Here is a 23,625-nt window from a genome sequence, read left to right on the forward strand (position 1 = left end):
TCCTGCCGGCTGTGTGCACGCACACGGAGAACCAGAGAAACCCTGAACCACAGCTCAGCACCGACGGGCTCATTCATTTGGCCCCATTACAGTTCAGACTCGTCAAACGGCAGAAAGTCACCATAAACAACATGCTTAGCAAACCACACCAGAACAACCGGCTCTGAACTGGTTTGGCTAGCCCAGCTCAGACCCAGAGGGAGACGACTGTCCATCCTGGAGACTCCGGTAGTACTGAGAGGATCAGCCCTGCTCCTCTGGGACCGTCAGTCCTGTTTGAGCAGTTTTCATTATGGGCCATCGATTGGATGGAGAGGAGGCTGGAGGGGGGGAGATGTGCATAGTGGATGGAAAACACCGTAAAAAGAAACATTACACAGCTAACACATTTAGCTAACTCATTCTCCCCCCATCCAACATGATGCAGAGGTGGAATGGGGGGGCTCAGAGGACGGTGGTTAGTTTTTCATGCTGTATCACAGCGACCAGAGAGGCAGAGCTAAGGCCCAGGGCCTGTAAACTCTTCAAACCCACACCCCAAACGAGGTGCCAAGCCACAAGAAGCATTTGCGTCAACTGGGGATCCAGAGAAAAAAGGAACGGGGCCCTTCTAATTATAGAGTCTGGAAACGGAAGCGCGGGGTGATTAGGAATGGAGGCGCTGCGGTCTGTTTATCTGGGAGCTTCCTCTGGCTCTCAAAGCCTCCCTCACCCACGCTCCGCTCCTTCTTTTAGTCTTCCTTTGCTCTGTTTTGGTCAAGCCCTGCCCTCCTAGCCCTCTGGCTCTCTGCTTGCTGATTTCTGGTCTGGGCCGGCGTTTCTCTTCTGTTGACGATGGAGTTGGGGCTCAGCAAAGCTGCAGCTTGGTGAGTGTCAGAGCCCCAGGAATGGGGATTTTGCTGCAGTGTTGAAATACAGATGCGCTCACCAAAGGCGTCAGTCGGTTAGGCCGCAGGAAGGCCAAATTAAAAAGTAGCTGAGCCACTTGGCGGCGGAAAAGACGGGCTTTGAGGGAAACCACAGGCTGGCCAGGGCACGGTTTGACACATCCTATTTATAACACCTTGTCTTGGAGCTCACCGAGCTATTTGGGAAGATTTAGGGCTAAAGGTTGCTGGCACACACTGTGATGGAGGAGATGACCTCTAATTTGCCATGTGTGAGACATGCATACATATGAAACAGCAGGGAAATTAAATAATCACTTCCATAAATGTTTGCCCCCCCCCTCACACACAAAAAGGAGTCTTTTGTTTTGTTGCTAGCTGTAGCGTCCCTCCCCGGGCAATCACAACAGAAAACATCTGCTCTGCACCAGTGGGCCGACATGCATTCACCGAGTGGTGGTTTGCTCTCTATGCAGGCGTCAGACGTCCTGCAGCCTCCTCGGCTCCTCTGGCCCTCACTCTGGGTACCACCTTGGGTGGGTGTGGACCAGGCCTTCTGCTCTGCAGAGCCATAAAACAATGGATGGCAGCCTGGCTAAGCTTTTTACAGCATTTTATCGTCATTCCACTGTCACAAGTACAGAGCAACGAAATTCACCTCTACGTTTAACCCCTCCCCTTGGGGAGCAGTGGGCTGCCATTGAGCGGTGTCCGGGGAGCAGTGTGGGGGTTAAGGGTCTTGCTCAGGGACCCAGAGTGGCAGGCTGTGGGATTAGCAGTCTAGTAAACTAGCCCCACCCGCCAGCGGCCAAAATCATTTTCCCCTGCAGTGGTCTAGCCTCGATCAATGCTCCAGGCCCTAGAACTGGCCGACCAATCACAACGCAGAGATGTGTTTTGAATGTCTGGATGCAAAGTCGGCGGGGTTTGAGGACGTGACGACAAAGCTGCACAATGCTGGAGAAAACACAATGAGGAAGATGGCAGCATTTATTGAACAGTTCTGGTTTGACTCAGCTTTGGAATCAGTTCTGGAAGGATCAGACTTTGGGTTTCCGTGGAAACGTGAGCAGGAAGAGGCGCTACGCTCGTTCATTTTATAGAAGGACGTATTCGCCATTTTACCCACAGGCTGTTTGTTCCCACCAGCTTCCTGTGACACTTCCTACGTCACAGTCAGTTAATCTCATTGGTCAGAGCGTCGGCCAATAGGCACAGACATGGTTTGAAAGACAACGAGTTGTTCCCATCAACAATCTTCCCATGTCTCGTCTATCAGGGCCAGATTAGATTACACATTTAATCTACCATTTAATCTGGTTTATCAGACTATGGGAATGGGCTCAAACTCTGAACATCTGGATTCCAAGCTCTACGCCCTAACCACTAGGCCACTGCTCCTCTAGTGGAGAGCCGGGAGCCGGTACCCTGCGAGGGATCCTGGGGTCCAACCCTGGATGACTGTTTAATCCCAGCTTCAAGATCAAACTGTGTCCCATTAAGGCCGTGCTGAAAGGGGGGGGGCTAACATGGCTAACATGCTCTGTTAGCCATGGAAACAATGCTGGTAAAAATGTGCTCTGATCACATGTAAATAATCTATCTGGATGCATGATCTAGACAGTCCAAACAGCCTTATTGGCGTTAACCTCCAAAGGTTCTGGCATATGCGGCACTTTGTCTCTCTGACTGATGAAAGCTGCAGAGGTGGGGGCGGCCATGCTTCATTACATGTACAGCGGGCTGAAACCAAGGGTTGTGTTTTTCTCTGCGCTCCACCAGCGGCCCACCTGTGAGCACTCACACATTAATAGGGATGTTTTTCTGCGGCCAACCTCGCTGAGAGGCCGCCATTAGTTTGATATTTTAATGCTGGAACGTCGGCCGCTGCAACAGGCCAGAAGTCGCTGGGCTTTAAAGCGGCGCTGAGAAAAATGCAGGCGCTGCAGCGGTCGAGTTCACAAAGCATGACTGTTTCTAAGGTTTGGTCTTTCATCAGCCTGGCGGAAAACACTCCACTTAGGTCCAGTTTGATCCAGCATTGACATATTTGCACACTTCCTGTTGGGGTTGTTTTAAGAACAGAGCTTTCTACGGCACACTGGCACATGCAAGGTGGCTGTTCCCAACAACAAACATGTTTTCTAAGCAGTTCACAGAGAGTTGAAACAGCAGAGATTAAATGCTCCAATCCACAAGCTAAAAACTAGAAGCTGGTCAGTAAACAGAGACACTGAACAGCTCATCTTATTTATTTCATTTCCCTCTGAGAATCAGGAACGTCTCAGTCTGTTTTAGTTTCAACTGTTCATGATTATCAAAAAGATCTTGAGATGCAATGATGTTTAGACCTTTAAACAGGACAAAACAAATCAAATCAGCATCTAAGGCTTTTTAAATGTTTTTAAATGAACGCAGTGGAAGGCAGTAATGTCTCCTCAGGCAGGATACCGGATCAGGATGATATTATGGTGAAGATTCTCAGTCATCCAGGTCAGAGTCATTCCAAAAAGTTAAAAACAAACCACTGGACTTTGTTTCCAAGTTTCCAAACATGCAAACTGAACCGGGATAACAGGTCCGTCGCTTAGTAAAGGAGAGATGGACTCAGTTGATTCCTTCATCCCCATGCAGCCAGGCCAACAATGACGACTCCCCCTTTCAGAGGCTTAGGCCAGTATCAGGTGTTGCAGGCTCAACGCTATTTCTGACATTTTTTATTGAAAAAGCTTCCTGGATGGAAAGACTGCATGCAGCGAGGCTAAGGCTTTATCCTGCTTTCCCCGCCTCCATTTTCAGACGTCAGGATCTTATCTAGCATGGATAAAGACAGCTAAGACTGATTTAAAGCAGTTTGCAGAACATTTATAAATGTTGCTTTTAGTTGGTGGCATTGATGTAAATATACTGATGTAATGCCTTAGTGAACATTTAATTGTTTATTTATATACGTGTCTTTTGAAGTTATAGCGCCCCCTGTAGAAAACCTCTCTGGGTCCAGGTGGTTTATGATCGTAGCTTTATTAGAGATGAGAACAGACGGACGGACGGACGGACGGAGCGCCTCAGGGCGTAACCCGTTATTGCAGCGTCTAAATCAAACTGTTGCTCCACTAAATCTCCTGATGAACAGAAAGCTTCAGTGTTTCCAGAAGACGGCTGCCGTCCCTGCAGAGGAGGGACAGTAAATCACAGGCAGGCAGCTGTGAGTGCTAATTACTGCACTGGTGTGAAGACACGGCTCAATCCAGCCCAATGTGTGGCGGGCAGCTTGTGGCTGCGTCAGGCCGCTTGTGTGTGGGAATTCCCCTCGTGTTCAACATGTGCACGTCGGTCGCCTGGTTCTTTCACACATCAGTGAGATGCAGAGACAGAGTTATTACACCGTGGATAGCTTCCCTCATGGCGCAGCTGCCTCCATGGTCAGACACGACAGGCACAGCTATTCATTAGGCCGGCATGTTACTAAACCAGGACTATGGTTTATGGGACAGTTTGGTGTGGGGAGAAATCCAGCCTTGATTCATCTGCCATGACCCCAGGCTTTGATGGGATATCCTTCCATATTCAGAACAGGAGGGATGGCTGAACAAATACGCTTTATGAGACTGAAGAAGGTAATGACAGGATGAGGATGGACAAACGCTTCGATCTGAAAACCTTTCTCAGAAAAATGCTGAAGTAGGAGATGCTGACTGAACTCATGGCGAGGGGCGGAGTCTGGGCTCTACTTCATCGCTGATCAGATTTCTCTCCATCAGTTAAACCCTTGAATTTGTTTGTTCAGATTTCAATGGAAACGTAGCTATAGAGTGAACAGATATTCCATCAGTACAGGAAGTTTCCAGAGTCATACGGACGAGAGCGCCACGGAGAGGCTGAAGCTGGTCACATGAGGGTGTTAAAAGCAGAGCTGGATTACTTCTATAACATCTCCAGAAGTTCAAAGTTCATCACTACAGCAACGCTGAATGACTTTCTGGCTCTGAGCGCCCGCTGAGTTCACGGTCCAGCCCTGAACCAGCACCACCAGGGGGCGCTGTGAAACAGAATACTCTGAGAGACGCCATAAAACTCCAGCGGCGTCCAAACGAGGCAGCAGAAGCCAGAGCGGCCATGACGTCCAGGTCGACCTTCATGCAGGTCAATCACACATTAAAACCATGCTGAGATGAAACCTTCCAGCTTCATCCTGAACCTTTCTGCCCGATTCTTCCCCAAAAGCATTGATGGAGAATCAAATGTTTTTAAAGACAAACAAACTGATTCATGACTTTAAATAGAAACATCTAAACAAATGATGTTTGCTTCAAACAGGAGTTTGAAGCAAAGAGCAGAAATTATGATTTTTTAAACATTTTTGGAAGAAGGATTTTAGAAACTAAGTATTATGAATTCCAGCTGATCTGAGCTGGTCTGAGCTGGGAATCCTGAACTAAGCAGCAGAGGTTGAAGAGGCCAGAGAGGAGAGGCTGAAGGCTGAATCAATCACTCCACCTAGTGCCAGTTAGTCAGAGCAGATCCTCAACATGTCTGGCATGGAAACACGGGGAATTTCTCAAACTGGCAACGTACCCGATAATCAAGTCAAGGATCATTGAGGATGATTAGAAAGGACGAGACGCGAAGGACAACAGAACATACAGTGCAGCTGTTAAAGGAGCACTTCATGTGCGTCCCTCTAATTACACCTCTAGGAATAGATGCACAAATCCAAGGAAACGCCGCAGAGTGCTAGGCGCCACACCAAGAGCTGGCAGCCTCCGCTTCACCCTGAGGAGACTAAAACACACGCCGCTAAGGTTTATTCCTCTTTCTCCAGACCTGCTCTGACTAATTTCATCTTTTTCTAACAGCACCAGTTCAACCACAGCTTCCTATCAGCCACTGGTGGAAGGAGAGCAGTTCAACAGAGCAACCCGTCAGGTGCCGAAATGATCCTTCCTGGAAATCATGGAAAACCTAAAATACTCCTGAGAGAGAGAGAGAGAGAGAGAGAGAGAGAGACAGATCTCTTTTTTTTTCTAATCTCTCTACCATCTCTACCTGGATGCCATCAGCTGCTTTTTCTTAGATAGAACCTGACTGGCTGATCTGGTTGATCTGGATCTAGAAAATGACCTGAGATGAAGTGTGTTGCAGATTGCTGCTATAGAAATAAACAGAATAGAACCATTTTATAATTCCAGCTCCATAGCTGGAAGGGAAAAAGGTGAAAATAACAGAGGAAGGAAGAATAGCTACAAATATTAGACTTTTACATAAATATTCAGTTAATTTGTAATAAAGTTAAAACAATTACAACTGATAATGAATAAAAATCCGGTAATATTACAGATAAATAATGTAATCTAATTACCGCCTATGTTTGTCCATCTACAGTGTGACTGAGGTGAATCTCAGAGCACTGATTTATCTCAGTGTTCATTAATCTGAGGGGTCAGAATGGAGAGGATGGAGCTTTCAGTCTCTGATCAGTTCATTCGAACATTTAAAGACGCCTGCTGGGTGTGGTCACGCAGCGCTAAGGTCTGACCTGGAGGGCGTCTCTGATTGTGGACCGAGTCTAGACAGCCATGTGGATCAGTCTTTGTCCACATCTTAATCCTTTTCCTGCTCCGTTCGTCTGCAGTCTGGGTGACTTCAGGATTCCTGGACTGGGGGGGGGGGGTCAGGGGGTGAGAGTCGTCCCTCAGCAGCTTCTTTATTAACTCGCTCACAAACGCTGAGCAGGAGAGAAGCCTCTGATCTGTGGCTCCTTCTCAATAACTTTCTCCATGAATGCAGCTGGTGACTCAGAGCGAGGCGAACTGGTTTCTAAATCTCTGCTGGGATTCATCTGGTCGCTCGCCGTCACTCAAGGATTCGCCTCTTTTTTTACTTTATTCGGTATAAACCAGGAAGACGAAGAGAGAAACAAAGCGTTAGTTTTCCATCTGAGTCGCTCTAATGCGTCTGCAGTCATTCAGGGAAGCAGTAAAGGTTAAAGGTCAGATTACTTTATGCCACTTTTAGGTTTATGGTTTGAAAGAAACGATCAATAAAAAAGATTTTAGTTTTATTTTCCATTCAGCCAGGATGTGGAGGGTCTGCTTCGACTAACTGGCTCGGGTGGAGGGATTGATTTAAAGAAGTTTCCATCCTATAAAGACCAAAACAGCAAGAAAAGGGTTAAAAGTTTCCTCTATGACAGATTAAAGAATCTGGAACTTATGGAGAGACATTTTATTTAAAATCAAATAAATAAATACTGCTATTGATACATTTCTCAATAAATATTCTATTAAATAAATAGAAATTCAGATGAAATAAAAGAAAATAAATATGTTTTTATCTTATATTATTATATTTCAAGATTTTGTATTTATTATGTAATATAATTATTTATTTCATAAATTTATTTTGTAAAGCTACTTTACCTTTTCAGTGACTTATTTTGTATGTTTCTATGTTTTTAAGCTCCCTTAGGAGCTTAAAAACATAGAATATAATTAAAACATATAATACAATTAATAAATAAACATATAATATAATTAATAAATATTTGAATAATTAAAAAAATCGTAAAATATAAAATCTGTGTATATAAACTGCCTCTAGCAGCACCAACAGTTAGCAGGAGGTCAATTAGCATGGCTGCTAAGTGGAATTATCTGAGGTATTTTAATAGCTAAAGGAAAAGAGGCAAACTGTCAGCTGTTGCTTTAAGAAGGTCCCACAGTAAATGTGTAGAATATAATCCGTCTCTTTCATCTTCAGTCCCTTTAACTCCTTTACCTTCATTTATAGGCTTTAGTTTTCCTTCTTCACGTTTTCCTACATCATTTTTCCTTCCACCTAACTTTCCATTAGTCAGCTTGTGACAGGAATGAACAGCCAGTGTCTTGCGGCTTAGCCTCTTAGTGGGCGGAGTCAGGACTTACCGCTGGCGTTGAACTGCATGCAGGATATCGGTTTGTCATGGGCTGGAAAGTGAGCCACCACTCCCTCTCCATCAGAGTCCTCGCTCACCAGGACCTGTGGTGAACACACACACACACATGCTGTGTCACTGCTGAACTTAGCAAACATAACTAATCCTAAACTCAGTTCACACCATAACCCCCCCCCCCCCCCCCCCCCCCCCCCCATTCCTGGGAAATTGTCCCCACATTATAACAAAAACAGGGCCACATACATTCTCTGAGCATGGCAACAATAAACAGAAAACTGGACTTTCCAGAGATTTCTGCTGATGCTTTGGTTTAGCTCTAACCCTAACCTCAGCCACTTCATCACCATATCTGGGATCAAAGACGCTCTGATGAACAATGTGAAGCAGATTTCATGAATCCTGAGCAGCAGAAATTGCTTGAACTCATTTTTTGGTATTGCCCTTAGAATCTGCTTAAAAAGCCTGTTATCAAAATCAAGGAAAAAGGTAAATTGTGTAACAGAAATAAAAGAAGAAGGCCGCTGACATGAAGCAATCCACTGCTGTCACAGAGTTTACACACATGGATGTTCAGTGAGAGAAGGATGCTATGGGTTTGATCTGGGGTGAGAGCCACCATGTACAGAGGGCTTTTTGCTCAAAATATGGCATTTCAAGGCTTAAACAAGATGGTGCTGTCTAGAACTTCCCCTGGTCTTATAGTTTCTGGTCGGGCCTCAGTGGACCAAGTCTTCATTGTCGGTTTACAGTTCCAGTCCCTTAGTGACTGAAAACCTCAGCCTGAAGAAAACAACCAACGGCTGTGGGTGTGGTCATGGCTGTGGATGGGGTCATGGCTGTGGATGGGGTCATGGCTGTGGATGGGGTCATGGCTGTGGATGGGGTCATGGCTGTGGATGGGGTCATGGCTGTGGATGGGGTCATGGCTGTGGATGGGGTCATGGCTGTGGATGGGGTCATGGCTGTGGATGGGGTTATGGCTGTGGATTGGGTCATGGCTGTGGATGGGGTCATGGCTGTGGATGGGGTCATGGCTGTGGATGGGGTCATGGCTGTGGATGGGGTCATGGCTGTGGATGGGGTCATGGCTGTGGATGGGGTCATGGCTGTGGATGGGGTCATGGCTGTGGATGGGGTTATGGCTGTGGATGGGGTCATGGCTGTGGATGGGGTCATGGCTGTGGATGGGGTCATGGCTGTGGATGGGGTCATGGCTGTGGATGGGGTCATGGCTGTGGATGGGGTCATGGCTGTGGATGGGGTTATGGCTGTGGATGGGGTCATGGCTGTGGATGGGGTCATGGCTGTGGATGGGGTTATGGCTGTGGATGGGGTCATGGCTGTGGATGGGGTCATGGCTGTGGATGGGGTCATGGCTGTGGATGGGGTCATGGCTGTGGATGGGGTCATGGCTGTGGATGGGGTAATGGCTGTGGATGGGGTCATGGCTGTGGATGGGGTCATGGCTGTGGATGGGGTCATGGCTGTGGATTGGGTCATGGCTGTGGATGGGGTCATGGCTGTGGATGGGGTCATGGCTGTGGATGGGGTCATGGCTGTGGATGGGGTCATGGCTGTGGATGGGGTCATGGCTGTGGATGGGGTCATGGCTGTGGATGGGGTCATGGCTGTGGATGGGGTCATGGCTGTGGATGGGGTCATGGCTGTGGATGGGGTCATGGCTGTGGATGGGGTCATGGCTGTGGATGGGGTTATGGCTGTGGATGGGGTCATGGCTGTGGATGGGGTCATGGCTGTGGATGGGGTCATGGCTGTGGATGGGGTCATGGCTGTGGATGGGGTCATGGCTGTGGATGGGGTCATGGCTGTGGATGGGGTCATGGCTGTGGATGGGGTCATGGCTGTGGATGGGGTCATGGCTGTGGATGGGGTCATGGCTGTGGATGGGGTCATGGCTGTGGATGGGGTCATGGCTGTGGATGGGGTTATGGCTGTGGATGGGGTCATGGCTGTGGATGGGGTCATGGCTGTGGATGGGGTCATGGCTGTGGATGGGGTTATGGCTGTGGATGGGGTCATGGCTGTGGATGGGGTCATGGCTGTGGATGGGGTCATGGCTGTGGATGGGGTCATGGCTGTGGATGGGGTCATGGCTGTGGATGGGGTCATGGCTGTGGATGGGGTCATGGCTGTGGATGGGGTCATGGCTGTGGATGGGGTCATGGCTGTGGATGGGGTTATGGCTGTGGATGGGGTCATGGCTGTGGATGGGGTCATGGCTGTGGATGGGGTTATGGCTGTGGATGGGGTTATGGCTGTGGATGGGGTTATGGCTGTGGATGGGGTTATGGCTGTGGATGGGGTTATGGCTGTGGATGGGGTCATGGCTGTGGATGGGGTCATGGCTGTGGATGTGGATGGGGTCATGGCTGTGGATGGGGTTATGGCTGTGGATGGGGTTATGGCTGTGGATGGGGTTATGGCTGTGGATGGGGTCATGGCTGTGGATGGGGTTATGGCTGTGGATGGGGTCATGGCTGTGGATGGGGTCATGGCTGTGGATGTGGATGGGGTCATGGCTGTGGATGGGGTTATGGCTGTGGATGGGGTTATGGCTGTGGATGGGGTTATGGCTGTGGATGGGGTCTTGGCTGTGGATGGGGTCATGGCTGTGGATGTGGATGGGGTCATGGCTGTGGATGGGGTTATGGCTGTGGATGGGGTTATGGCTGTGGATGGGGTTATGGCTGTGGATGGGGTCATGGCTGTGGATGGGGTCATGGCTGTGGATGTGGATGGGGTCATGGCTGTGGATGGGGTCATGGCTGTGGATGGGGTTATGGCTGTGGATGGGGTTATGGCTGTGGATGGGGTTATGGCTGTGGATGGGGTCATGGCTGTGGATTAGTGTTAATTTCGTTAACGAAAACTAAACGAGTTGAGACGAAAATCCCCACTAATAAACAATAACTGGGAGTAAATCAGAAATCATTTTCGTGGACTAATAAAGACGAGACGAAAATGCAGTTCGGTAAATAAAGACTGGACTAAAATCTATGGACATTTTAGTTCACGAACAAAGACGAGACGAAAATTATATATTATTATTTTATGTTTTTTTTTAAATCCTGTCTCGTCTCCTCCTCCGCCTCCTCCTCGTCAGCTCCCACACACCCACTTTCAAACCTGGAGCGGGCGGCACAGAGTATCCTACTCTTGGGCTCGGGAGAAAGAGGAGACGTGCTATATGGACACATTTTCGCTTTTAAGTGGAGAACAAACCTAAATGCTTGATTTTAGTGGAAGGGAAGGAATGTGGCCACACGGTAGCTGGAAAAAACACAACAAACCTGAAGAGACGCGTCGCAGTTCAACACAAAGACATTACGGTAAGTTAACAGAAAGATTGGTGGTGGTTGTTTATAATGTAACATTAATCAACAGCTATAATGTCCCAATGATAAACTAACTAATGTTGGCTAACTTTCATAGCATTTAGTATCCAGGCTGGCTACGTTACGTTAGCTTGTTAGCACGTAGCGACCGTAGCCACTTGTTGATAGCATTGTTTGTGAAGTTAAATTTATGCTAACTTAGATATGTTATACTGGCCGGGCAACTATAGTTTCAGTTAAATTGCAAGTTTGATTAAAGCAGACAGACGCTTTAGGTAATCTAGGAGCTGCAAGTGAACTATAGTTAACAGAAAACACCTCGGCAGCTACACATGTATGCTAAATGCTAAAACGAACTGAAACTATTTATCAGGATAAGACAAAATAAAAATAATATGCCACACATAATTCAGAACAACTTTAACCTAGATTTTCATACACAAAATAGCCATTGCTAGGGGAACCACTGCGGGGATGTCTTTATTTGGTGACATAAAATGCTGCTCTGTTTATCTGCACGTTACTATTACAAGGACATTTGATTTGAATTGGCATCAATATTAATACAACCAAAATGCATGCACACCTAAAAATGTCTGCAATTTATTCCTGCATTAAATGATAGTTAGGTTGTTTGTATGAGTTTGGAATGGATGGTCAAATGTAGTTTTTACAGAGACTTAGTGTTTGTTAAGGAAAAAAACAGACCTATATGCTACTTATACACTTGGAATTCCTGTTATGCTGTGCATCTATCCTGACATTGTATTAATTTCTGTTCCAGATTAAAGATACACCGACCACCAACAACAACAACAACCACCTACCAGCCACCCAGAAACAATGACAGGCCAGCTAAAGCTGGAAGGAAAGCACTTTTGTTCTATCAGTTGGAGTTTTTTTTTTTTTTTTTTTTTTTTTTAACAACATTGACCTCAAATCTATTTATTTTATTATTCTATGTGAACTAGCTTTAAACATCCAGCACTTGTGTTAAGCTCATAAGACACTTTATTTTATTTATTTGTTTCCTTTCCCAGGTGTGTTTTATTTGTTTTAATGCAAGCATTTGTGTTTGTGACTTTGAACCTTAACAATGTTCAAAATAAATATGCAAATATTGTCAGAACATCTTCCATGTCTGCATGTGTTCCTTAAAATTGTGTTTTTTATCATGTTGAAATGTGAAATAATTTTAGGAAATGTTAAATATTATCTGCTGACAAAAAAGTAAAAGGTTAAAATTATGTCCTGACTAAAACTAGACTAAAATGTTAACAGTTTTTGTTGACTAAAACTAAACTAATAAAATTATGTTTTCTTGGACTAAAATAAAAACTAAAATGCTCTGACTTAAGTCGACTAAAACTAGACTAAATAAAAATGCGATGATGTCTACTAAATGTGATAAAAACTAACAAACGATGCTGAAACTGGACTAAGACTAAAACTAAATTTAAAAATGGCTGCTAAAATTAACACTACTGTGGATGGGGTTATGGCTGTGGATGGGGTCATGGCTGTGGTTGGGGTCATGGCTGTGGATGGGGTCATTGCTGTGGTTGGGGTCATGGCTGTGGATGGGGTCGTGACTGTGTGTGTGGTCATGGCTGTGGATGGAGTCATAGCTGTGGGTGTGGTCATGGCTGTTGGTGTGGTCATGGCTGTTGGTGTGGTCATGGATGTGGATGGAGTCATGGCTGTTGGTGTGGTCATGGATGTGGATGGAGTCATGGCTGTTGGTGTGGTCATGGCTGTTGGTGTGGTCATGGCTGTTGGTGTGGTCATGGATGTTGGTGTGGTCATGGCTGTTGGTGTGGTCATGGCTGTTGGTGTGGTCATGGCTGTGGGTGTGGTCATGGCTGTTGGTGTGGTCATGGATGTGGATGGAGTCATGGCTGTTGGTGTGGTCATGGCTGTTGGTGTGGTCATGGCTGTTGGTGTGGTCATGGCTGTGGGTGTGGTCATGGCTGTGGGTGTGGTCATGGCTGTTGGTGTGGTCATGGCTGTTGGTGTGGTCATGGATGTGGATGGAGTCATGGCTGTTGGTGTGGTCATGGCTGTTGGTGTGGTCATGGCTGTTGGTGTGGTCATGGCTGTGGGTGTGGTCATAGCTGTTGGTGTGGTCATGGCTGTTGGTGTGGTCATGGCTGTTGGTGTGGTCATGGCTGTGGATGGGGTCATGGCTGTTGGTGCGGTCATGGATGTGGATGGAGTCATGGCTGTTGGTGTGGTCATGGCTGTGGATGGGGTCATGGATGTGGATGGAGTCATGGCTGTTGGTGTGGTCATGGCTGTGGGTGTGGTCATGGCTGTGGGTGGGGTTATGGCTGTGGATGGGGTCATGGCTGTGGATGGGGTCATGGCTGTGGATGGGGTTATGGCTGTGGATGGGGTCATGGCTGTGGATGGGGTCATGGCTGTGGATGGGGTCATGGCTGTGGATGGGGTCACGGCTGTGGATGGGGTCATGGCTGTGGATGGGGTCATGGCTGTGGATGGGGTCATGGCTGTGGATGGGGTCATGGCTGTGGATGGGGTCATGGCTGTGGATGGGGTCATGGCTGTGGATGGGGTTATGGCTGTGGATGGGGTTATGGCTGTGGATGGGGTCATGGCTGTGGATGGGGTCATGGCTGTGGATGGAGTTATGGCTGTGGATGGAGTCATGGCTGTGGATGGGGTCATGGCTGTTGGTGTGGTCATGGCTGTTGGTGTGGTCATGGCTGTGGATGGGGTCATGGCTGTTGGTGTGGTCATGGCTGTGGATGGAGTCATGGCTGTGGATGGGGTTATGGCTGTGGATGGAGTCATGGCTGTGGATGGGGTCATGGCTGTGGATGGAGTCATGGCTGTTGGTGTGGTCATGGCTGTTGGTGTGGTCATGGCTGTGGGTGTGGTCATGGCTGTGGATGGGGTCATGGCTGTTGGTGTGGTCATGGCTGTGGATGGGGTCATGGCTGTTGGTGTGGTCATGGCTGTTGGTGTGGTCATGGATGTGGATGGAGTCATGGCTGTTGGTGTGGTCATGGCTGTTGGTGTGGTCATGGCTGTTGGTGTGGTCATGGCTGTTGGTGTGGTCATGGCTGTTGGTGTGGTCATGGCTGTGGATGGGGTCATGGCTGTTGGTGTGGTCATGGCTGTGGATGGGGTCATGGCTGTTGGTGTGGTCATGGCTGTTGGTGTGGTCATGGATGTGGATGGAGTCATGGCTGTTGGTGTGGTCATGGCTGTTGGTGTGGTCATGGCTGTTGGTGTGGTCATGGCTGTTGGTGTGGTCATGGCTGTTGGTGTGGTCATGGCTGTGGATGGGGTCATGGCTGTTGGTGTGGTCATGGCTGTGGATGGGGTCATGGCTGTTGGTGTGGTCATGGCTGTTGGTGTGGTCATGGATGTGGATGGAGTCATGGCTGTTGGTGTGGTCATGGCTGTTGGTGTGGTCATGGCTGTTGGTGTGGTCATGGCTGTGGGTGTGGTCATAGCTGTTGGTGTGGTCATGGCTGTTGGTGTGGTCATGGCTGTTGGTGTGGTCATGGCTGTGGATGGGGTCATGGCTGTTGGTGCGGTCATGGATGTGGATGGAGTCATGGCTGTTGGTGTGGTCATGGCTGTGGATGGGGTCATGGATGTGGATGGAGTCATGGCTGTTGGTGTGGTCATGGCTGTGGGTGTGGTCATGGCTGTGGGTGGGGTTATGGCTGTGGATGGGGTCATGGCTGTGGATGGGGTCATGGCTGTGGATGGGGTTATGGCTGTGGATGGGGTCATGGCTGTGGATGGGGTCATGGCTGTGGATGGGGTCATGGCTGTGGATGGGGTCATGGCTGTGGATGGGGTCACGGCTGTGGATGGGGTCATGGCTGTGGATGGGGTCATGGCTGTGGATGGGGTCATGGCTGTGGATGGGGTCATGGCTGTGGATGGGGTCATGGCTGTGGATGGGGTCATGGCTGTGGATGGGGTTATGGCTGTGGATGGGGTTATGGCTGTGGATGGGGTCATGGCTGTGGATGGGGTCATGGCTGTGGATGGAGTCATGGCTGTGGATGGAGTCATGGCTGTTGGTGTGGTCATGGCTGTTGGTGTGGTCATGGCTGTGGGTGTGGTCATGGCTGTGGGTGTGGTCATGGCTGTTGGTGTGGTCATGGCTGTGGATGGGGTCATGGCTGTTGGTGTGGTCATGGATGTGGATGGAGTCATGGCTGTTGGTGTGGTCATGGCTGTTGGTGTGGTCATGGCTGTGGGTGTGGTCATGGCTGTGGGTGTGGTCATGGCTGTTGGTGTGGTCATGGCTGTTGGTGTGGTCATGGCTGTTGGTGTGGTCATGGCTGTGGATGGAGTCATGGCTGTTGGTGTGGTCATGGCTGTTGGTGTGGTCATGGCTGTTGGTGTGGTCATGGATGTGGATGGAGTCATGGCTGTGGATGGGGTCATGGCTGTGGATGGGGTCATGGCTGTGGATGGAGTCATGGCTGTGGATGGAGTCATGGCTGTTGGTGTGGTCATGGCTGTTGGTGTGGTCATGGCTGTGGGTGTGGTCATGGCTGTGGGTGTGGTCATGGCTGTTGGTGTGGTCATGGCTGTGGATGGGGTCATGGCTGTTGGTGTGGTCATGGATGTGGATGGAGTCATGGCTGTTGGTGTGGTCATGGCTGTTGGTGTGGTCATGGCTGTGGGTGTGGTCATGGCTGTGGGTGTGGTCATGGCTGTGGGTGTGGTCATGGCTGTTGGTGTGGTCATGGCTGTTGGTGTGGTCATGGCTGTTGGTGTGGTCATGGCTGTGGATGGAGTCATGGCTGTTGGTGTGGTCATGGCTGTTGGTGTGGTCATGGCTGTTGGTGTGGTCATGGCTGTGGATGGGGTCATGGCTGTTGGTGTGGTCATGGATGTGGATGGAGTCATGGCTGTTGGTGTGGTCATGGATGTGGATGGAGTCATGGCTGTTGGTGTGGTCATGGCTGTTGGTGTGGTCATGGCTGTTGGTGTGGTCATGGATGTGGATGGAGTCATGGCTGTTGGTGTGGTCATGGATGTGGATGGAGTCATGGCTGTTGGTGTGGTCATGGCTGTTGGTGTGGTCATGGCTGTTGGTGTGGTCATGGATGTGGATGGAGTCATGGCTGTTGGTGTGGTCATGGATGTGGATGGAGTCATGGCTGTTGGTGTGGTCATGGCTGTTGGTGTGGTCATGGATGTGGATGGAGTCATGGCTGTTGGTGTGGTCATGGCTGTTGGTGTGGTCATGGATGTGGATGGAGTCATGGCTGTTGGTGTGGTCATGGATGTGGATGGAGTCATGGCTGTTGGTGTGGTCATGGCTGTTGGTGTGGTCATGGATGTGGATGGAGTCATGGCTGTTGGTGTTGTCATGGATGTGGATGGAGTCATGGCTGTTGGTGTGGTCGTGGATGGGGTCATAGCTGTGGGTGTGGATGTGGATGGGGTCATGACTGTGGGTTTGGTCGTCACTGTGGGCGTAGTCATGGCTGTGGGTGTGGTCGTTGCTGTGGTCATGGCGGTGGATGGGGTCATGGCTGTGGATGGAGTCATGGCTGTGGGGGTGGTCATGGCTGTGATTGGCGTCATGGCTGTGGGGGTGGTCATGGCTGTGATTGGGTTATGGCTGTGGATGGAGTCATGGGCCCTGTTCGAATTCTCAGAAGGCCAGATTTAAAGGAAGATTGGGTCACAGTGTGGCGCCGAGGTCTGGTCGGATTCAAAGACTCCTCGTCATGGAGTCTTAAAATGTGTTCTTCTTTTTGCCCGATTTGAAGGACGGGTCCGATGTATCCTCGCTATCCTTGGTTTTCCCAGGATACTGACATTGTGAGACCAAGCAGGCCAGCTGCTTTGTGATCAGAGGAAAGGGCGCTTGGTGCAGAACAGTGGGGAAAATTGGAAGTTCAGTTTAATATAATCCAGTCTGTGAATAGTTCCGTCTGAGATGAATGAAAATAGTTGTTTTAATGGTTATAGAGTCAGATATGTGGCGGTAATGTTTGATTTATCTAAAGGTTTTTATCAGTTACTGTGTAAATGGGTTTGGCTGGAATTTAAGGACAGATTCTAATATATCTGCAAGGTGGGGAATATAAATCTGATTGGATTTTAATTTTTTTATTGCTGTTTTGTACAATATGCTTAACTACGTATTTTTTGTTGTTGAATATTAGAGATTTTTACAGATACATATTTTATACATACATTGTTTAGATTTACTTATATCTTTCTACCGCTTTTATAGAATAGAATAGAAAATCCCTTTATTGTCCCACAGTCGGAAAATTTACAGCAGCAGAAAGATTATTGAAAATGGTCACACTAATGAGGACCTTAGAAAAATGTCTAAGAATAACATAATAGGGAAGAGTTAAAATATAAAAAATGCAATACTGTAAAGTGTTTTAACAATATAAAACTGGAGAATAAATAACCAATATGCAGCTATGGACATTTTTCCAGTAATGGATATTTGAAAATAGCAGCAACATCAGAGATGTGCAGAATGACAGCAGCAGGTTATTTAACTGACTAAGGTTTCTATCATTACATTTGATTTGATTAGTTCCTGCTCCCGGTGGTTGGAACATTTATTCCACTCTGGATTCTTGTGAGTGTAGTCTTTGTTCACTTTACAATAAAAAATAAATAAACAAAGTTTTGAAAACTTCGGTATTTATTCTTTTCCTGCTTTGTCTGTCAACACACACACACACACACACACACACACACACACACACACACACACAACAGAGCCTACGGCAGTAAAACCTGCCGGAGGGTAGACCTGTTTGAATTCACAGCCAAAACTCTTCCGGTCTCCTTATTTTCACGGACTTGGAAGGATCCAGACTAGGTAGACTTGGAGGATGCAGCCCATGAATTCGAACAGAGGCATGGCCATGGATGGTGTCATGGCTGTGAGTGTGGTCATGGCTGTGGGTGTGGTCATGGCTGTGGATTGGGTCCTGGCTGCTGATGGGGTCATGGCCTAAAGCTAATATCTCAGGAGAAAGCAGCCAATGTTAAGAAAGATGATGAAGCTGAGGAAGTAGAGCTGATGATCAGATGAAAGGCCTATTCTATGTTCTTTATCTTTATTTGTCTATTCAGTATTTTACACATAAAATTAATATAGATCATGAAGATTTCTCTGGATGTTTGCGACTAGCGTATCTCCTCGCTGTAGACATGAGGAAGCAGACTGAGTCGTCATGGCCATGGATGATCTGCTCTACATCAGGCCCAACGGAAGGTGTTAGACTGACCTGTCCTTCACCGACGTCATCTGTGTCGATGATGGTGATCACGCCGGGGCTATGGGGGCTGCGGCGACCCGTGCTGTGGGGCGTTCCCTCTTCGTCGGGCGTGCCTGCCGGTATGGTGCCGGCCAGCTGGGTAACCACTTTGCCCACCATGGTGAGGCCTGTTTTCAACGTCTGAAACAAACAGAGGACATGCTTCAGTTTTGAAAGATTAACCCAAACAGACTGCATCAATCTGTTCTAAAGACGTTTTTTAAAGCAGTACAGTCTGAGTGAAGTGTGCAGCGCCGCCCGCATGCTGATAACTTGTAGTGCTGATTATCTGCAGCCCAGGAGACTCCAGCGTGTGTGAGAGAGGCTCCTCTGTGTCAGCTTAAGGTCCAGCCAGGGTGTCTGCCTCAAACACACCTCTGTGGCTCAATTGAGGGAAATGGATAGTGCTGCTTAAGTGGAGTCTATCTCACGTACTACACTGTCTTAGTCTAATGGAGTCCAATGCATGTGACTGGGTGTCTGTGCGTGTGTAAGCGCCAAAGGGGCCCTGGAGAGCCTAATCAAGCATTCAGGCCAGGCGGCCCTGTCAATACAGCATGGCGCCTGCAGCTTGTTGGGTCTGAGGATCACCTACTGTCTCTTCGCCACTTGGCCAGGCGCACTAACAGGCTCTGCTGCCTCGGTGCATTTGCTGGTGTAAAATGTAAGAAACGCCATCAATTATTAAGGGAGGCATTTGGCCTCTAATTGATCAACACTAATGTGTTTTCTAATCACTGCAGTTCTTGGTGGTAGCCCAAACAGGGGCTATTGATTTCGCTTGGGGGGTGGTGAGGCGATTTGAGTCAGAGGGTTGACATAAAACACATCGGCACTCAGCCTGATGTCGCCATCTGAGCACATTTCCATTTGATTTATGCCACAGGTCTCTCTGAGGCAGCAGCTTCGTCGCACTGGGCGCCTACAGGACACACAGCTACGGCCTCGTCCACCTTTCTAATAAACAAAAGCCATTACAGCTTAATGCGCCCCTCCCCCCTTTGCGGCTCTGTCTCTGGACATCAGCACAGAGCCAGCGTGTCGCGCCACCAGCCAGGAGGAGATACCTTGTCATCCATATTGAGATATATGGCTCTAAATGAGGAGAGGGAGCGTGTGCAGGAAGCCTGTCTTCATGTCAGTAGCCCCCACTGCTAACATCCTAATGCCACTGCTCTGCTCTGAACGCCACTGACAGATTAAATAATCCATCTCTCTATGACTAAATTATGCCAGAAGTGAATCTGACCTGAGATCAGAGGTGGGCTACTTTAGAGCCACTCCCCTGCACACAACCGAGAAAAGAGGAAGATTACAGGGTGACCAGAAACAGGCTGATGAAGTGTCTTAAAGCTCAGAGCCAGAAGCAGATTTACAGATGGTGGAGGCTGAGCTAGAAATGAAAACATCAGCAGAAGGTCTGTTCAAACGCAGCCTAACACCGAAAAGAAAGAAGGCTGTACCACAGGACTCCTCCCAAACAACATCTGAAAAGGTGAAGAACCACCAGATCTGGTTCTTCCAGATGTTTCCATGTCTGCTTTACTGCGCAGACCTCTGTGGGATGAAACTAAGAAAAATCAGCCAATTTTTCATGTTCCTTTTTCAATAAATATCTGAAAGTTGTTAAACTGGATGCTCGCAAGATCCAAGTTTTCAGTCTCATAACGAATCAATCTTGAAAGACTCCCGCTAATAACGTCCGTCTCGTACCAACCTGTGAGTCGGACCAATGACATGCCAGCAGTGTTTTTGGGGCGGGACATGTAGGATTGATGACAGTCAGAAGGCCTTGTTGAGGTATAACCAACATGGCTGCACTGGGGGACTCACCTGTTGATTGACGTCATACACGCGCCGCTTCGTTTTTAGAAAAATATAAATATAAAAATCTAACGGCGGATGTCTGGGGGACAGTGGTTGGCCTCCATGTTCTGAATGCTGGCGTACCATAAAGAATAAATGATGAACAGTTTAGTTTGTGCCTTCAAGTCGTTGCCCATAGGAAGACGTTACTTGGATATAACCTAACGGAATATCTTCAGAACGGCTCCAAATGACACTAAACTCATGTGGGAGAGTAGAACATGATGGAATAACGGAAAATCAAGGGACCAATGGAAAAACAAAATGGTGTTCCCCTTTAAACTCATTTTGTGGCATTTAAAGCTTCAGCAGAGGAGTGAACATGAGCTGAGCTGATTTTATTAACTGTTATCATGTAGAAGAGATGATGGCTAATGGTTCTGTTAATGGAGTTGGCAAAAAGACCGATTAACCTTTCCTCGTAGTTCATATAAGTTGTTCCTCTGTTTTTAAAATGGCGTGCCCCGGCACCGAATCGAGAAGGACGACCACACAGATAGCTGGAAAGGCATACCGACCAATCACAGCTGCTTTTTGTCTGCACACTTAGGCTTGAGGTCTGTGCAGGTTTGCGACCATCTAACGCGTAGTCAGGATTTTTTTTGAGGTGAGCGATGACGGTTGCAGAGCCTCGGCGCGGGGGGCATAGTCGCAGACAGAGAAAGATTTGACGGTTGCAGGGGCTATGTATCAGAAGCATAAATTGGCCCTAAGGACGCTACGTAAGAACTCGGCATGAGGACCCGGCGCAAGGACCGGGCATAAAGACACGGCGCAAGGACCGGGCATAAAGACACAGCGTAAGGACCGGGCAAAAGGACACGGCGTAAGGACCTGGCGTAAGGACGTGGCATAAGGACGCGGCATAAGGATGCGGCATAAAGACGCGGCGTAAGGACATGGCGTACGGATCCTAAGGACGCGGCATAAGGACCCTAAGGATGCGGCATAAAGACGCGGCGTAAGGACGCGGCGTAAGGACGCAGCGTAAGGACCCGGCGTAAGGATCCTAAAGACGCAGCGTAAGGACCCTAAGGATGCGGCATAAGGACCCGGCGTAAGGACACGGCATAAGGACCCTAAGGATGCGGCATAAGGACCCCGGTGTAAGGATGCGGCATAAAGACGCGGCGTAAGGACGCGGCATAAGGACCCTAAGGATGCGGCATAAGGACCAGGCATAAGGACCCGGCGTAAGGACGCGGCATTAGGACCCTAAGGATGCGGCATAAGGACCCGGTATAAGGGTGCGGCATAAAGACGCGGCGTAAGGACGCGGCGTAAGGACATGGCGTACGGATCCTAAGGACGCGGCATAAGGACCCTAAGGATGCGGCATAAAGACGCGGCGTAAGGACGCGGCGTAAGGATGTGGCGTAAGGACCCGGCGTAAGGATCCTAAAGACGCGGCGTAAGGACCCTAAGGATGCGGCATAAGGACCCGGCGTAAGGACACGGCATAAGGACCCTAAGGATGCGGCATAAGGACCCCGGTGTAAGGATGCGTCATAAAGACGCGGCGTAAGGACACGGCATAAGGACCCTAAGGATGCGGCATAAGGACCAGGCTTAAGGACCCGGCGTAAGGACGCGGCGTAAGGACCCTAAGGACGCAGCGTAAGGACCCTAAGGACACAGCGTAAGGACCCTAAGGACCCGGCGTAAGAACCCTAAGAACATTAAGGACCCTAAGGACGTTAAGGACCCTAAGGATGCGGCGTAAGGACCCTAAGGACGCAGCGTAAGGACCCTAAGGACACAGCGTAAGGACCCTAAGGACCCGGCGTAAGAACCCTAAGAACATTAAGGACCCTAAGGACGTTAAGGACCCTAAGGATGCGGCGTAAGGACCCTAAGAACCCGGCATAAGGACCCTAAGGACGTTAAGGACCCTAAGGATGCGGCGTAAGGACCCTAAGGACGTGGTGTAAGGATCCTAAGGACGTTAAGGACCCTAAGGACCCGGCGTAAGAACCCTAAGAACATTAAGGACCCTAAGAACCCGGCATAAGGACCCTAAGGACGTTAAGGACCCTAAGGATGCGGCGTAAGGACCCTAAGAACCCGGCATAAGGACCCGGTGTGAGGACCCGGTGTGAGGACCCTGCTTAGTTGGGGAAGGATATTTTCCATTTTCAGAGGAATTTAATTTAGTTTTTCAAACATTTAATTTAAATTTAGTGAAATACATTTTTTGATGAACAGATTTCATTGCTATGAAATGATCATAGATTCTGTCATCAGTTCAAAGCCTCTGATGGTTACCGGGTTCTTGGTGCTCGTTCTTAATCACAGACTTTCCTCTATTGAAGGAGGCGGAGCTCTGAGGATGAACCAGATGTTCTGGTTGGTGTCAAAGATCATTTCATCAGTAGCATGAACCTTTTAATCCAAGCATCGTTGCCTCTGCAGCAGGGCCTGCTACCTGGGTTATTCTCCTGCTACTGAGCTCTGTTACCTGATTCCTTTGATAATGCCGAGCCCTGCTGGGACTAACGGCCTGCCCTCCTGCTCTGTCCTACTGCTAACAGCCCTGATCAGGTCTAAGGCAGGAGAGGAACCAGACATGTGCAGCCGGCAGGGCTAGAGGTGCTTACTTTGGCAGCATTGATGACTGTAGCGGCGTAGGACTGAGCGTTGTCACCACAGGCTCCTCCATGGGACTGATGGCATCTTATTAACTGACAGACAGAGAAACAGAGAGAGTTCAGGCAACATGCTGATGAATGTACAGACACTCAAAGGCTCCACTGAAGTGGTTTTGTTAGGGAGGCAGAACAAACAGCTAATCTCTGCTGATTTAATTCAGTGCATAAGCCCCGCCCACAATTCAGAGAGCTACGTTTGTCAATTGAGAAAATCCTCAGGCAGTCCCATCTGTCCATTACTTGAGTGGCCGGAACCAAAACATGGTGATGCATTAAATGTATTGCAGAACATTCTGTTTTTTCTAAATACTCCACAATCCCATTAAACAGAAAATGCCTGCGCATCTGTTGATTTTCAAAAACCTTATCATCTGTAGTGGACTCTTCTTGGAATGAGTTGTTTATCCAGACAGATTAAAGAAGCAGAAAACAGATAAAAAGCATTTTATTTTTAGGGTAAATATGTCGCTTCTCTGAGATAAGGCAATTCTGCTGCAAGATGAATGTGTTCTGTGTGTGTGTGGGTGGGGGGGTGGGGGGGTGCAGACCACCTTGTTCTCAGCGTAGGCCAGCCAGCGGCTTCCCAGAGCGATTGGATTCAGGCAGGGACCAGGACACGGATAGCAGCCTAGGAAC

At 48.4% G+C, this 23,625-nt stretch overlaps 1 protein-coding gene across 1 annotated transcript in view; it reads right to left on the reverse strand.

Annotated features, from left to right (window-relative positions):
- bcas3 (BCAS3 microtubule associated cell migration factor) overlaps nt 1-23,625 on the reverse strand; it is a gene marked incomplete at its 5' end in the record, with an annotated part of 133,751 nt that overhangs the window by 76,765 nt on the left and 33,361 nt on the right. The window contains 4 exons of the mRNA XM_038290058.1: nt 7,811-7,904; nt 18,446-18,616; nt 22,939-23,022; nt 23,541-23,617. Coding sequence (XP_038145986.1) covers nt 7,811-7,904; nt 18,446-18,616; nt 22,939-23,022; nt 23,541-23,617 — 426 coding nt within the window. The remainder of the gene's footprint in view (nt 1-7,810; nt 7,905-18,445; nt 18,617-22,938; nt 23,023-23,540; nt 23,618-23,625) is intronic.

Source organism: Cyprinodon tularosa, unplaced genomic scaffold (assembly GCF_016077235.1).
Source record: "Cyprinodon tularosa strain WSP-4 unplaced genomic scaffold, ASM1607723v1 ctg1070, whole genome shotgun sequence".
Taxonomy (NCBI): domain Eukaryota; kingdom Metazoa; phylum Chordata; class Actinopteri; order Cyprinodontiformes; family Cyprinodontidae; genus Cyprinodon; species Cyprinodon tularosa.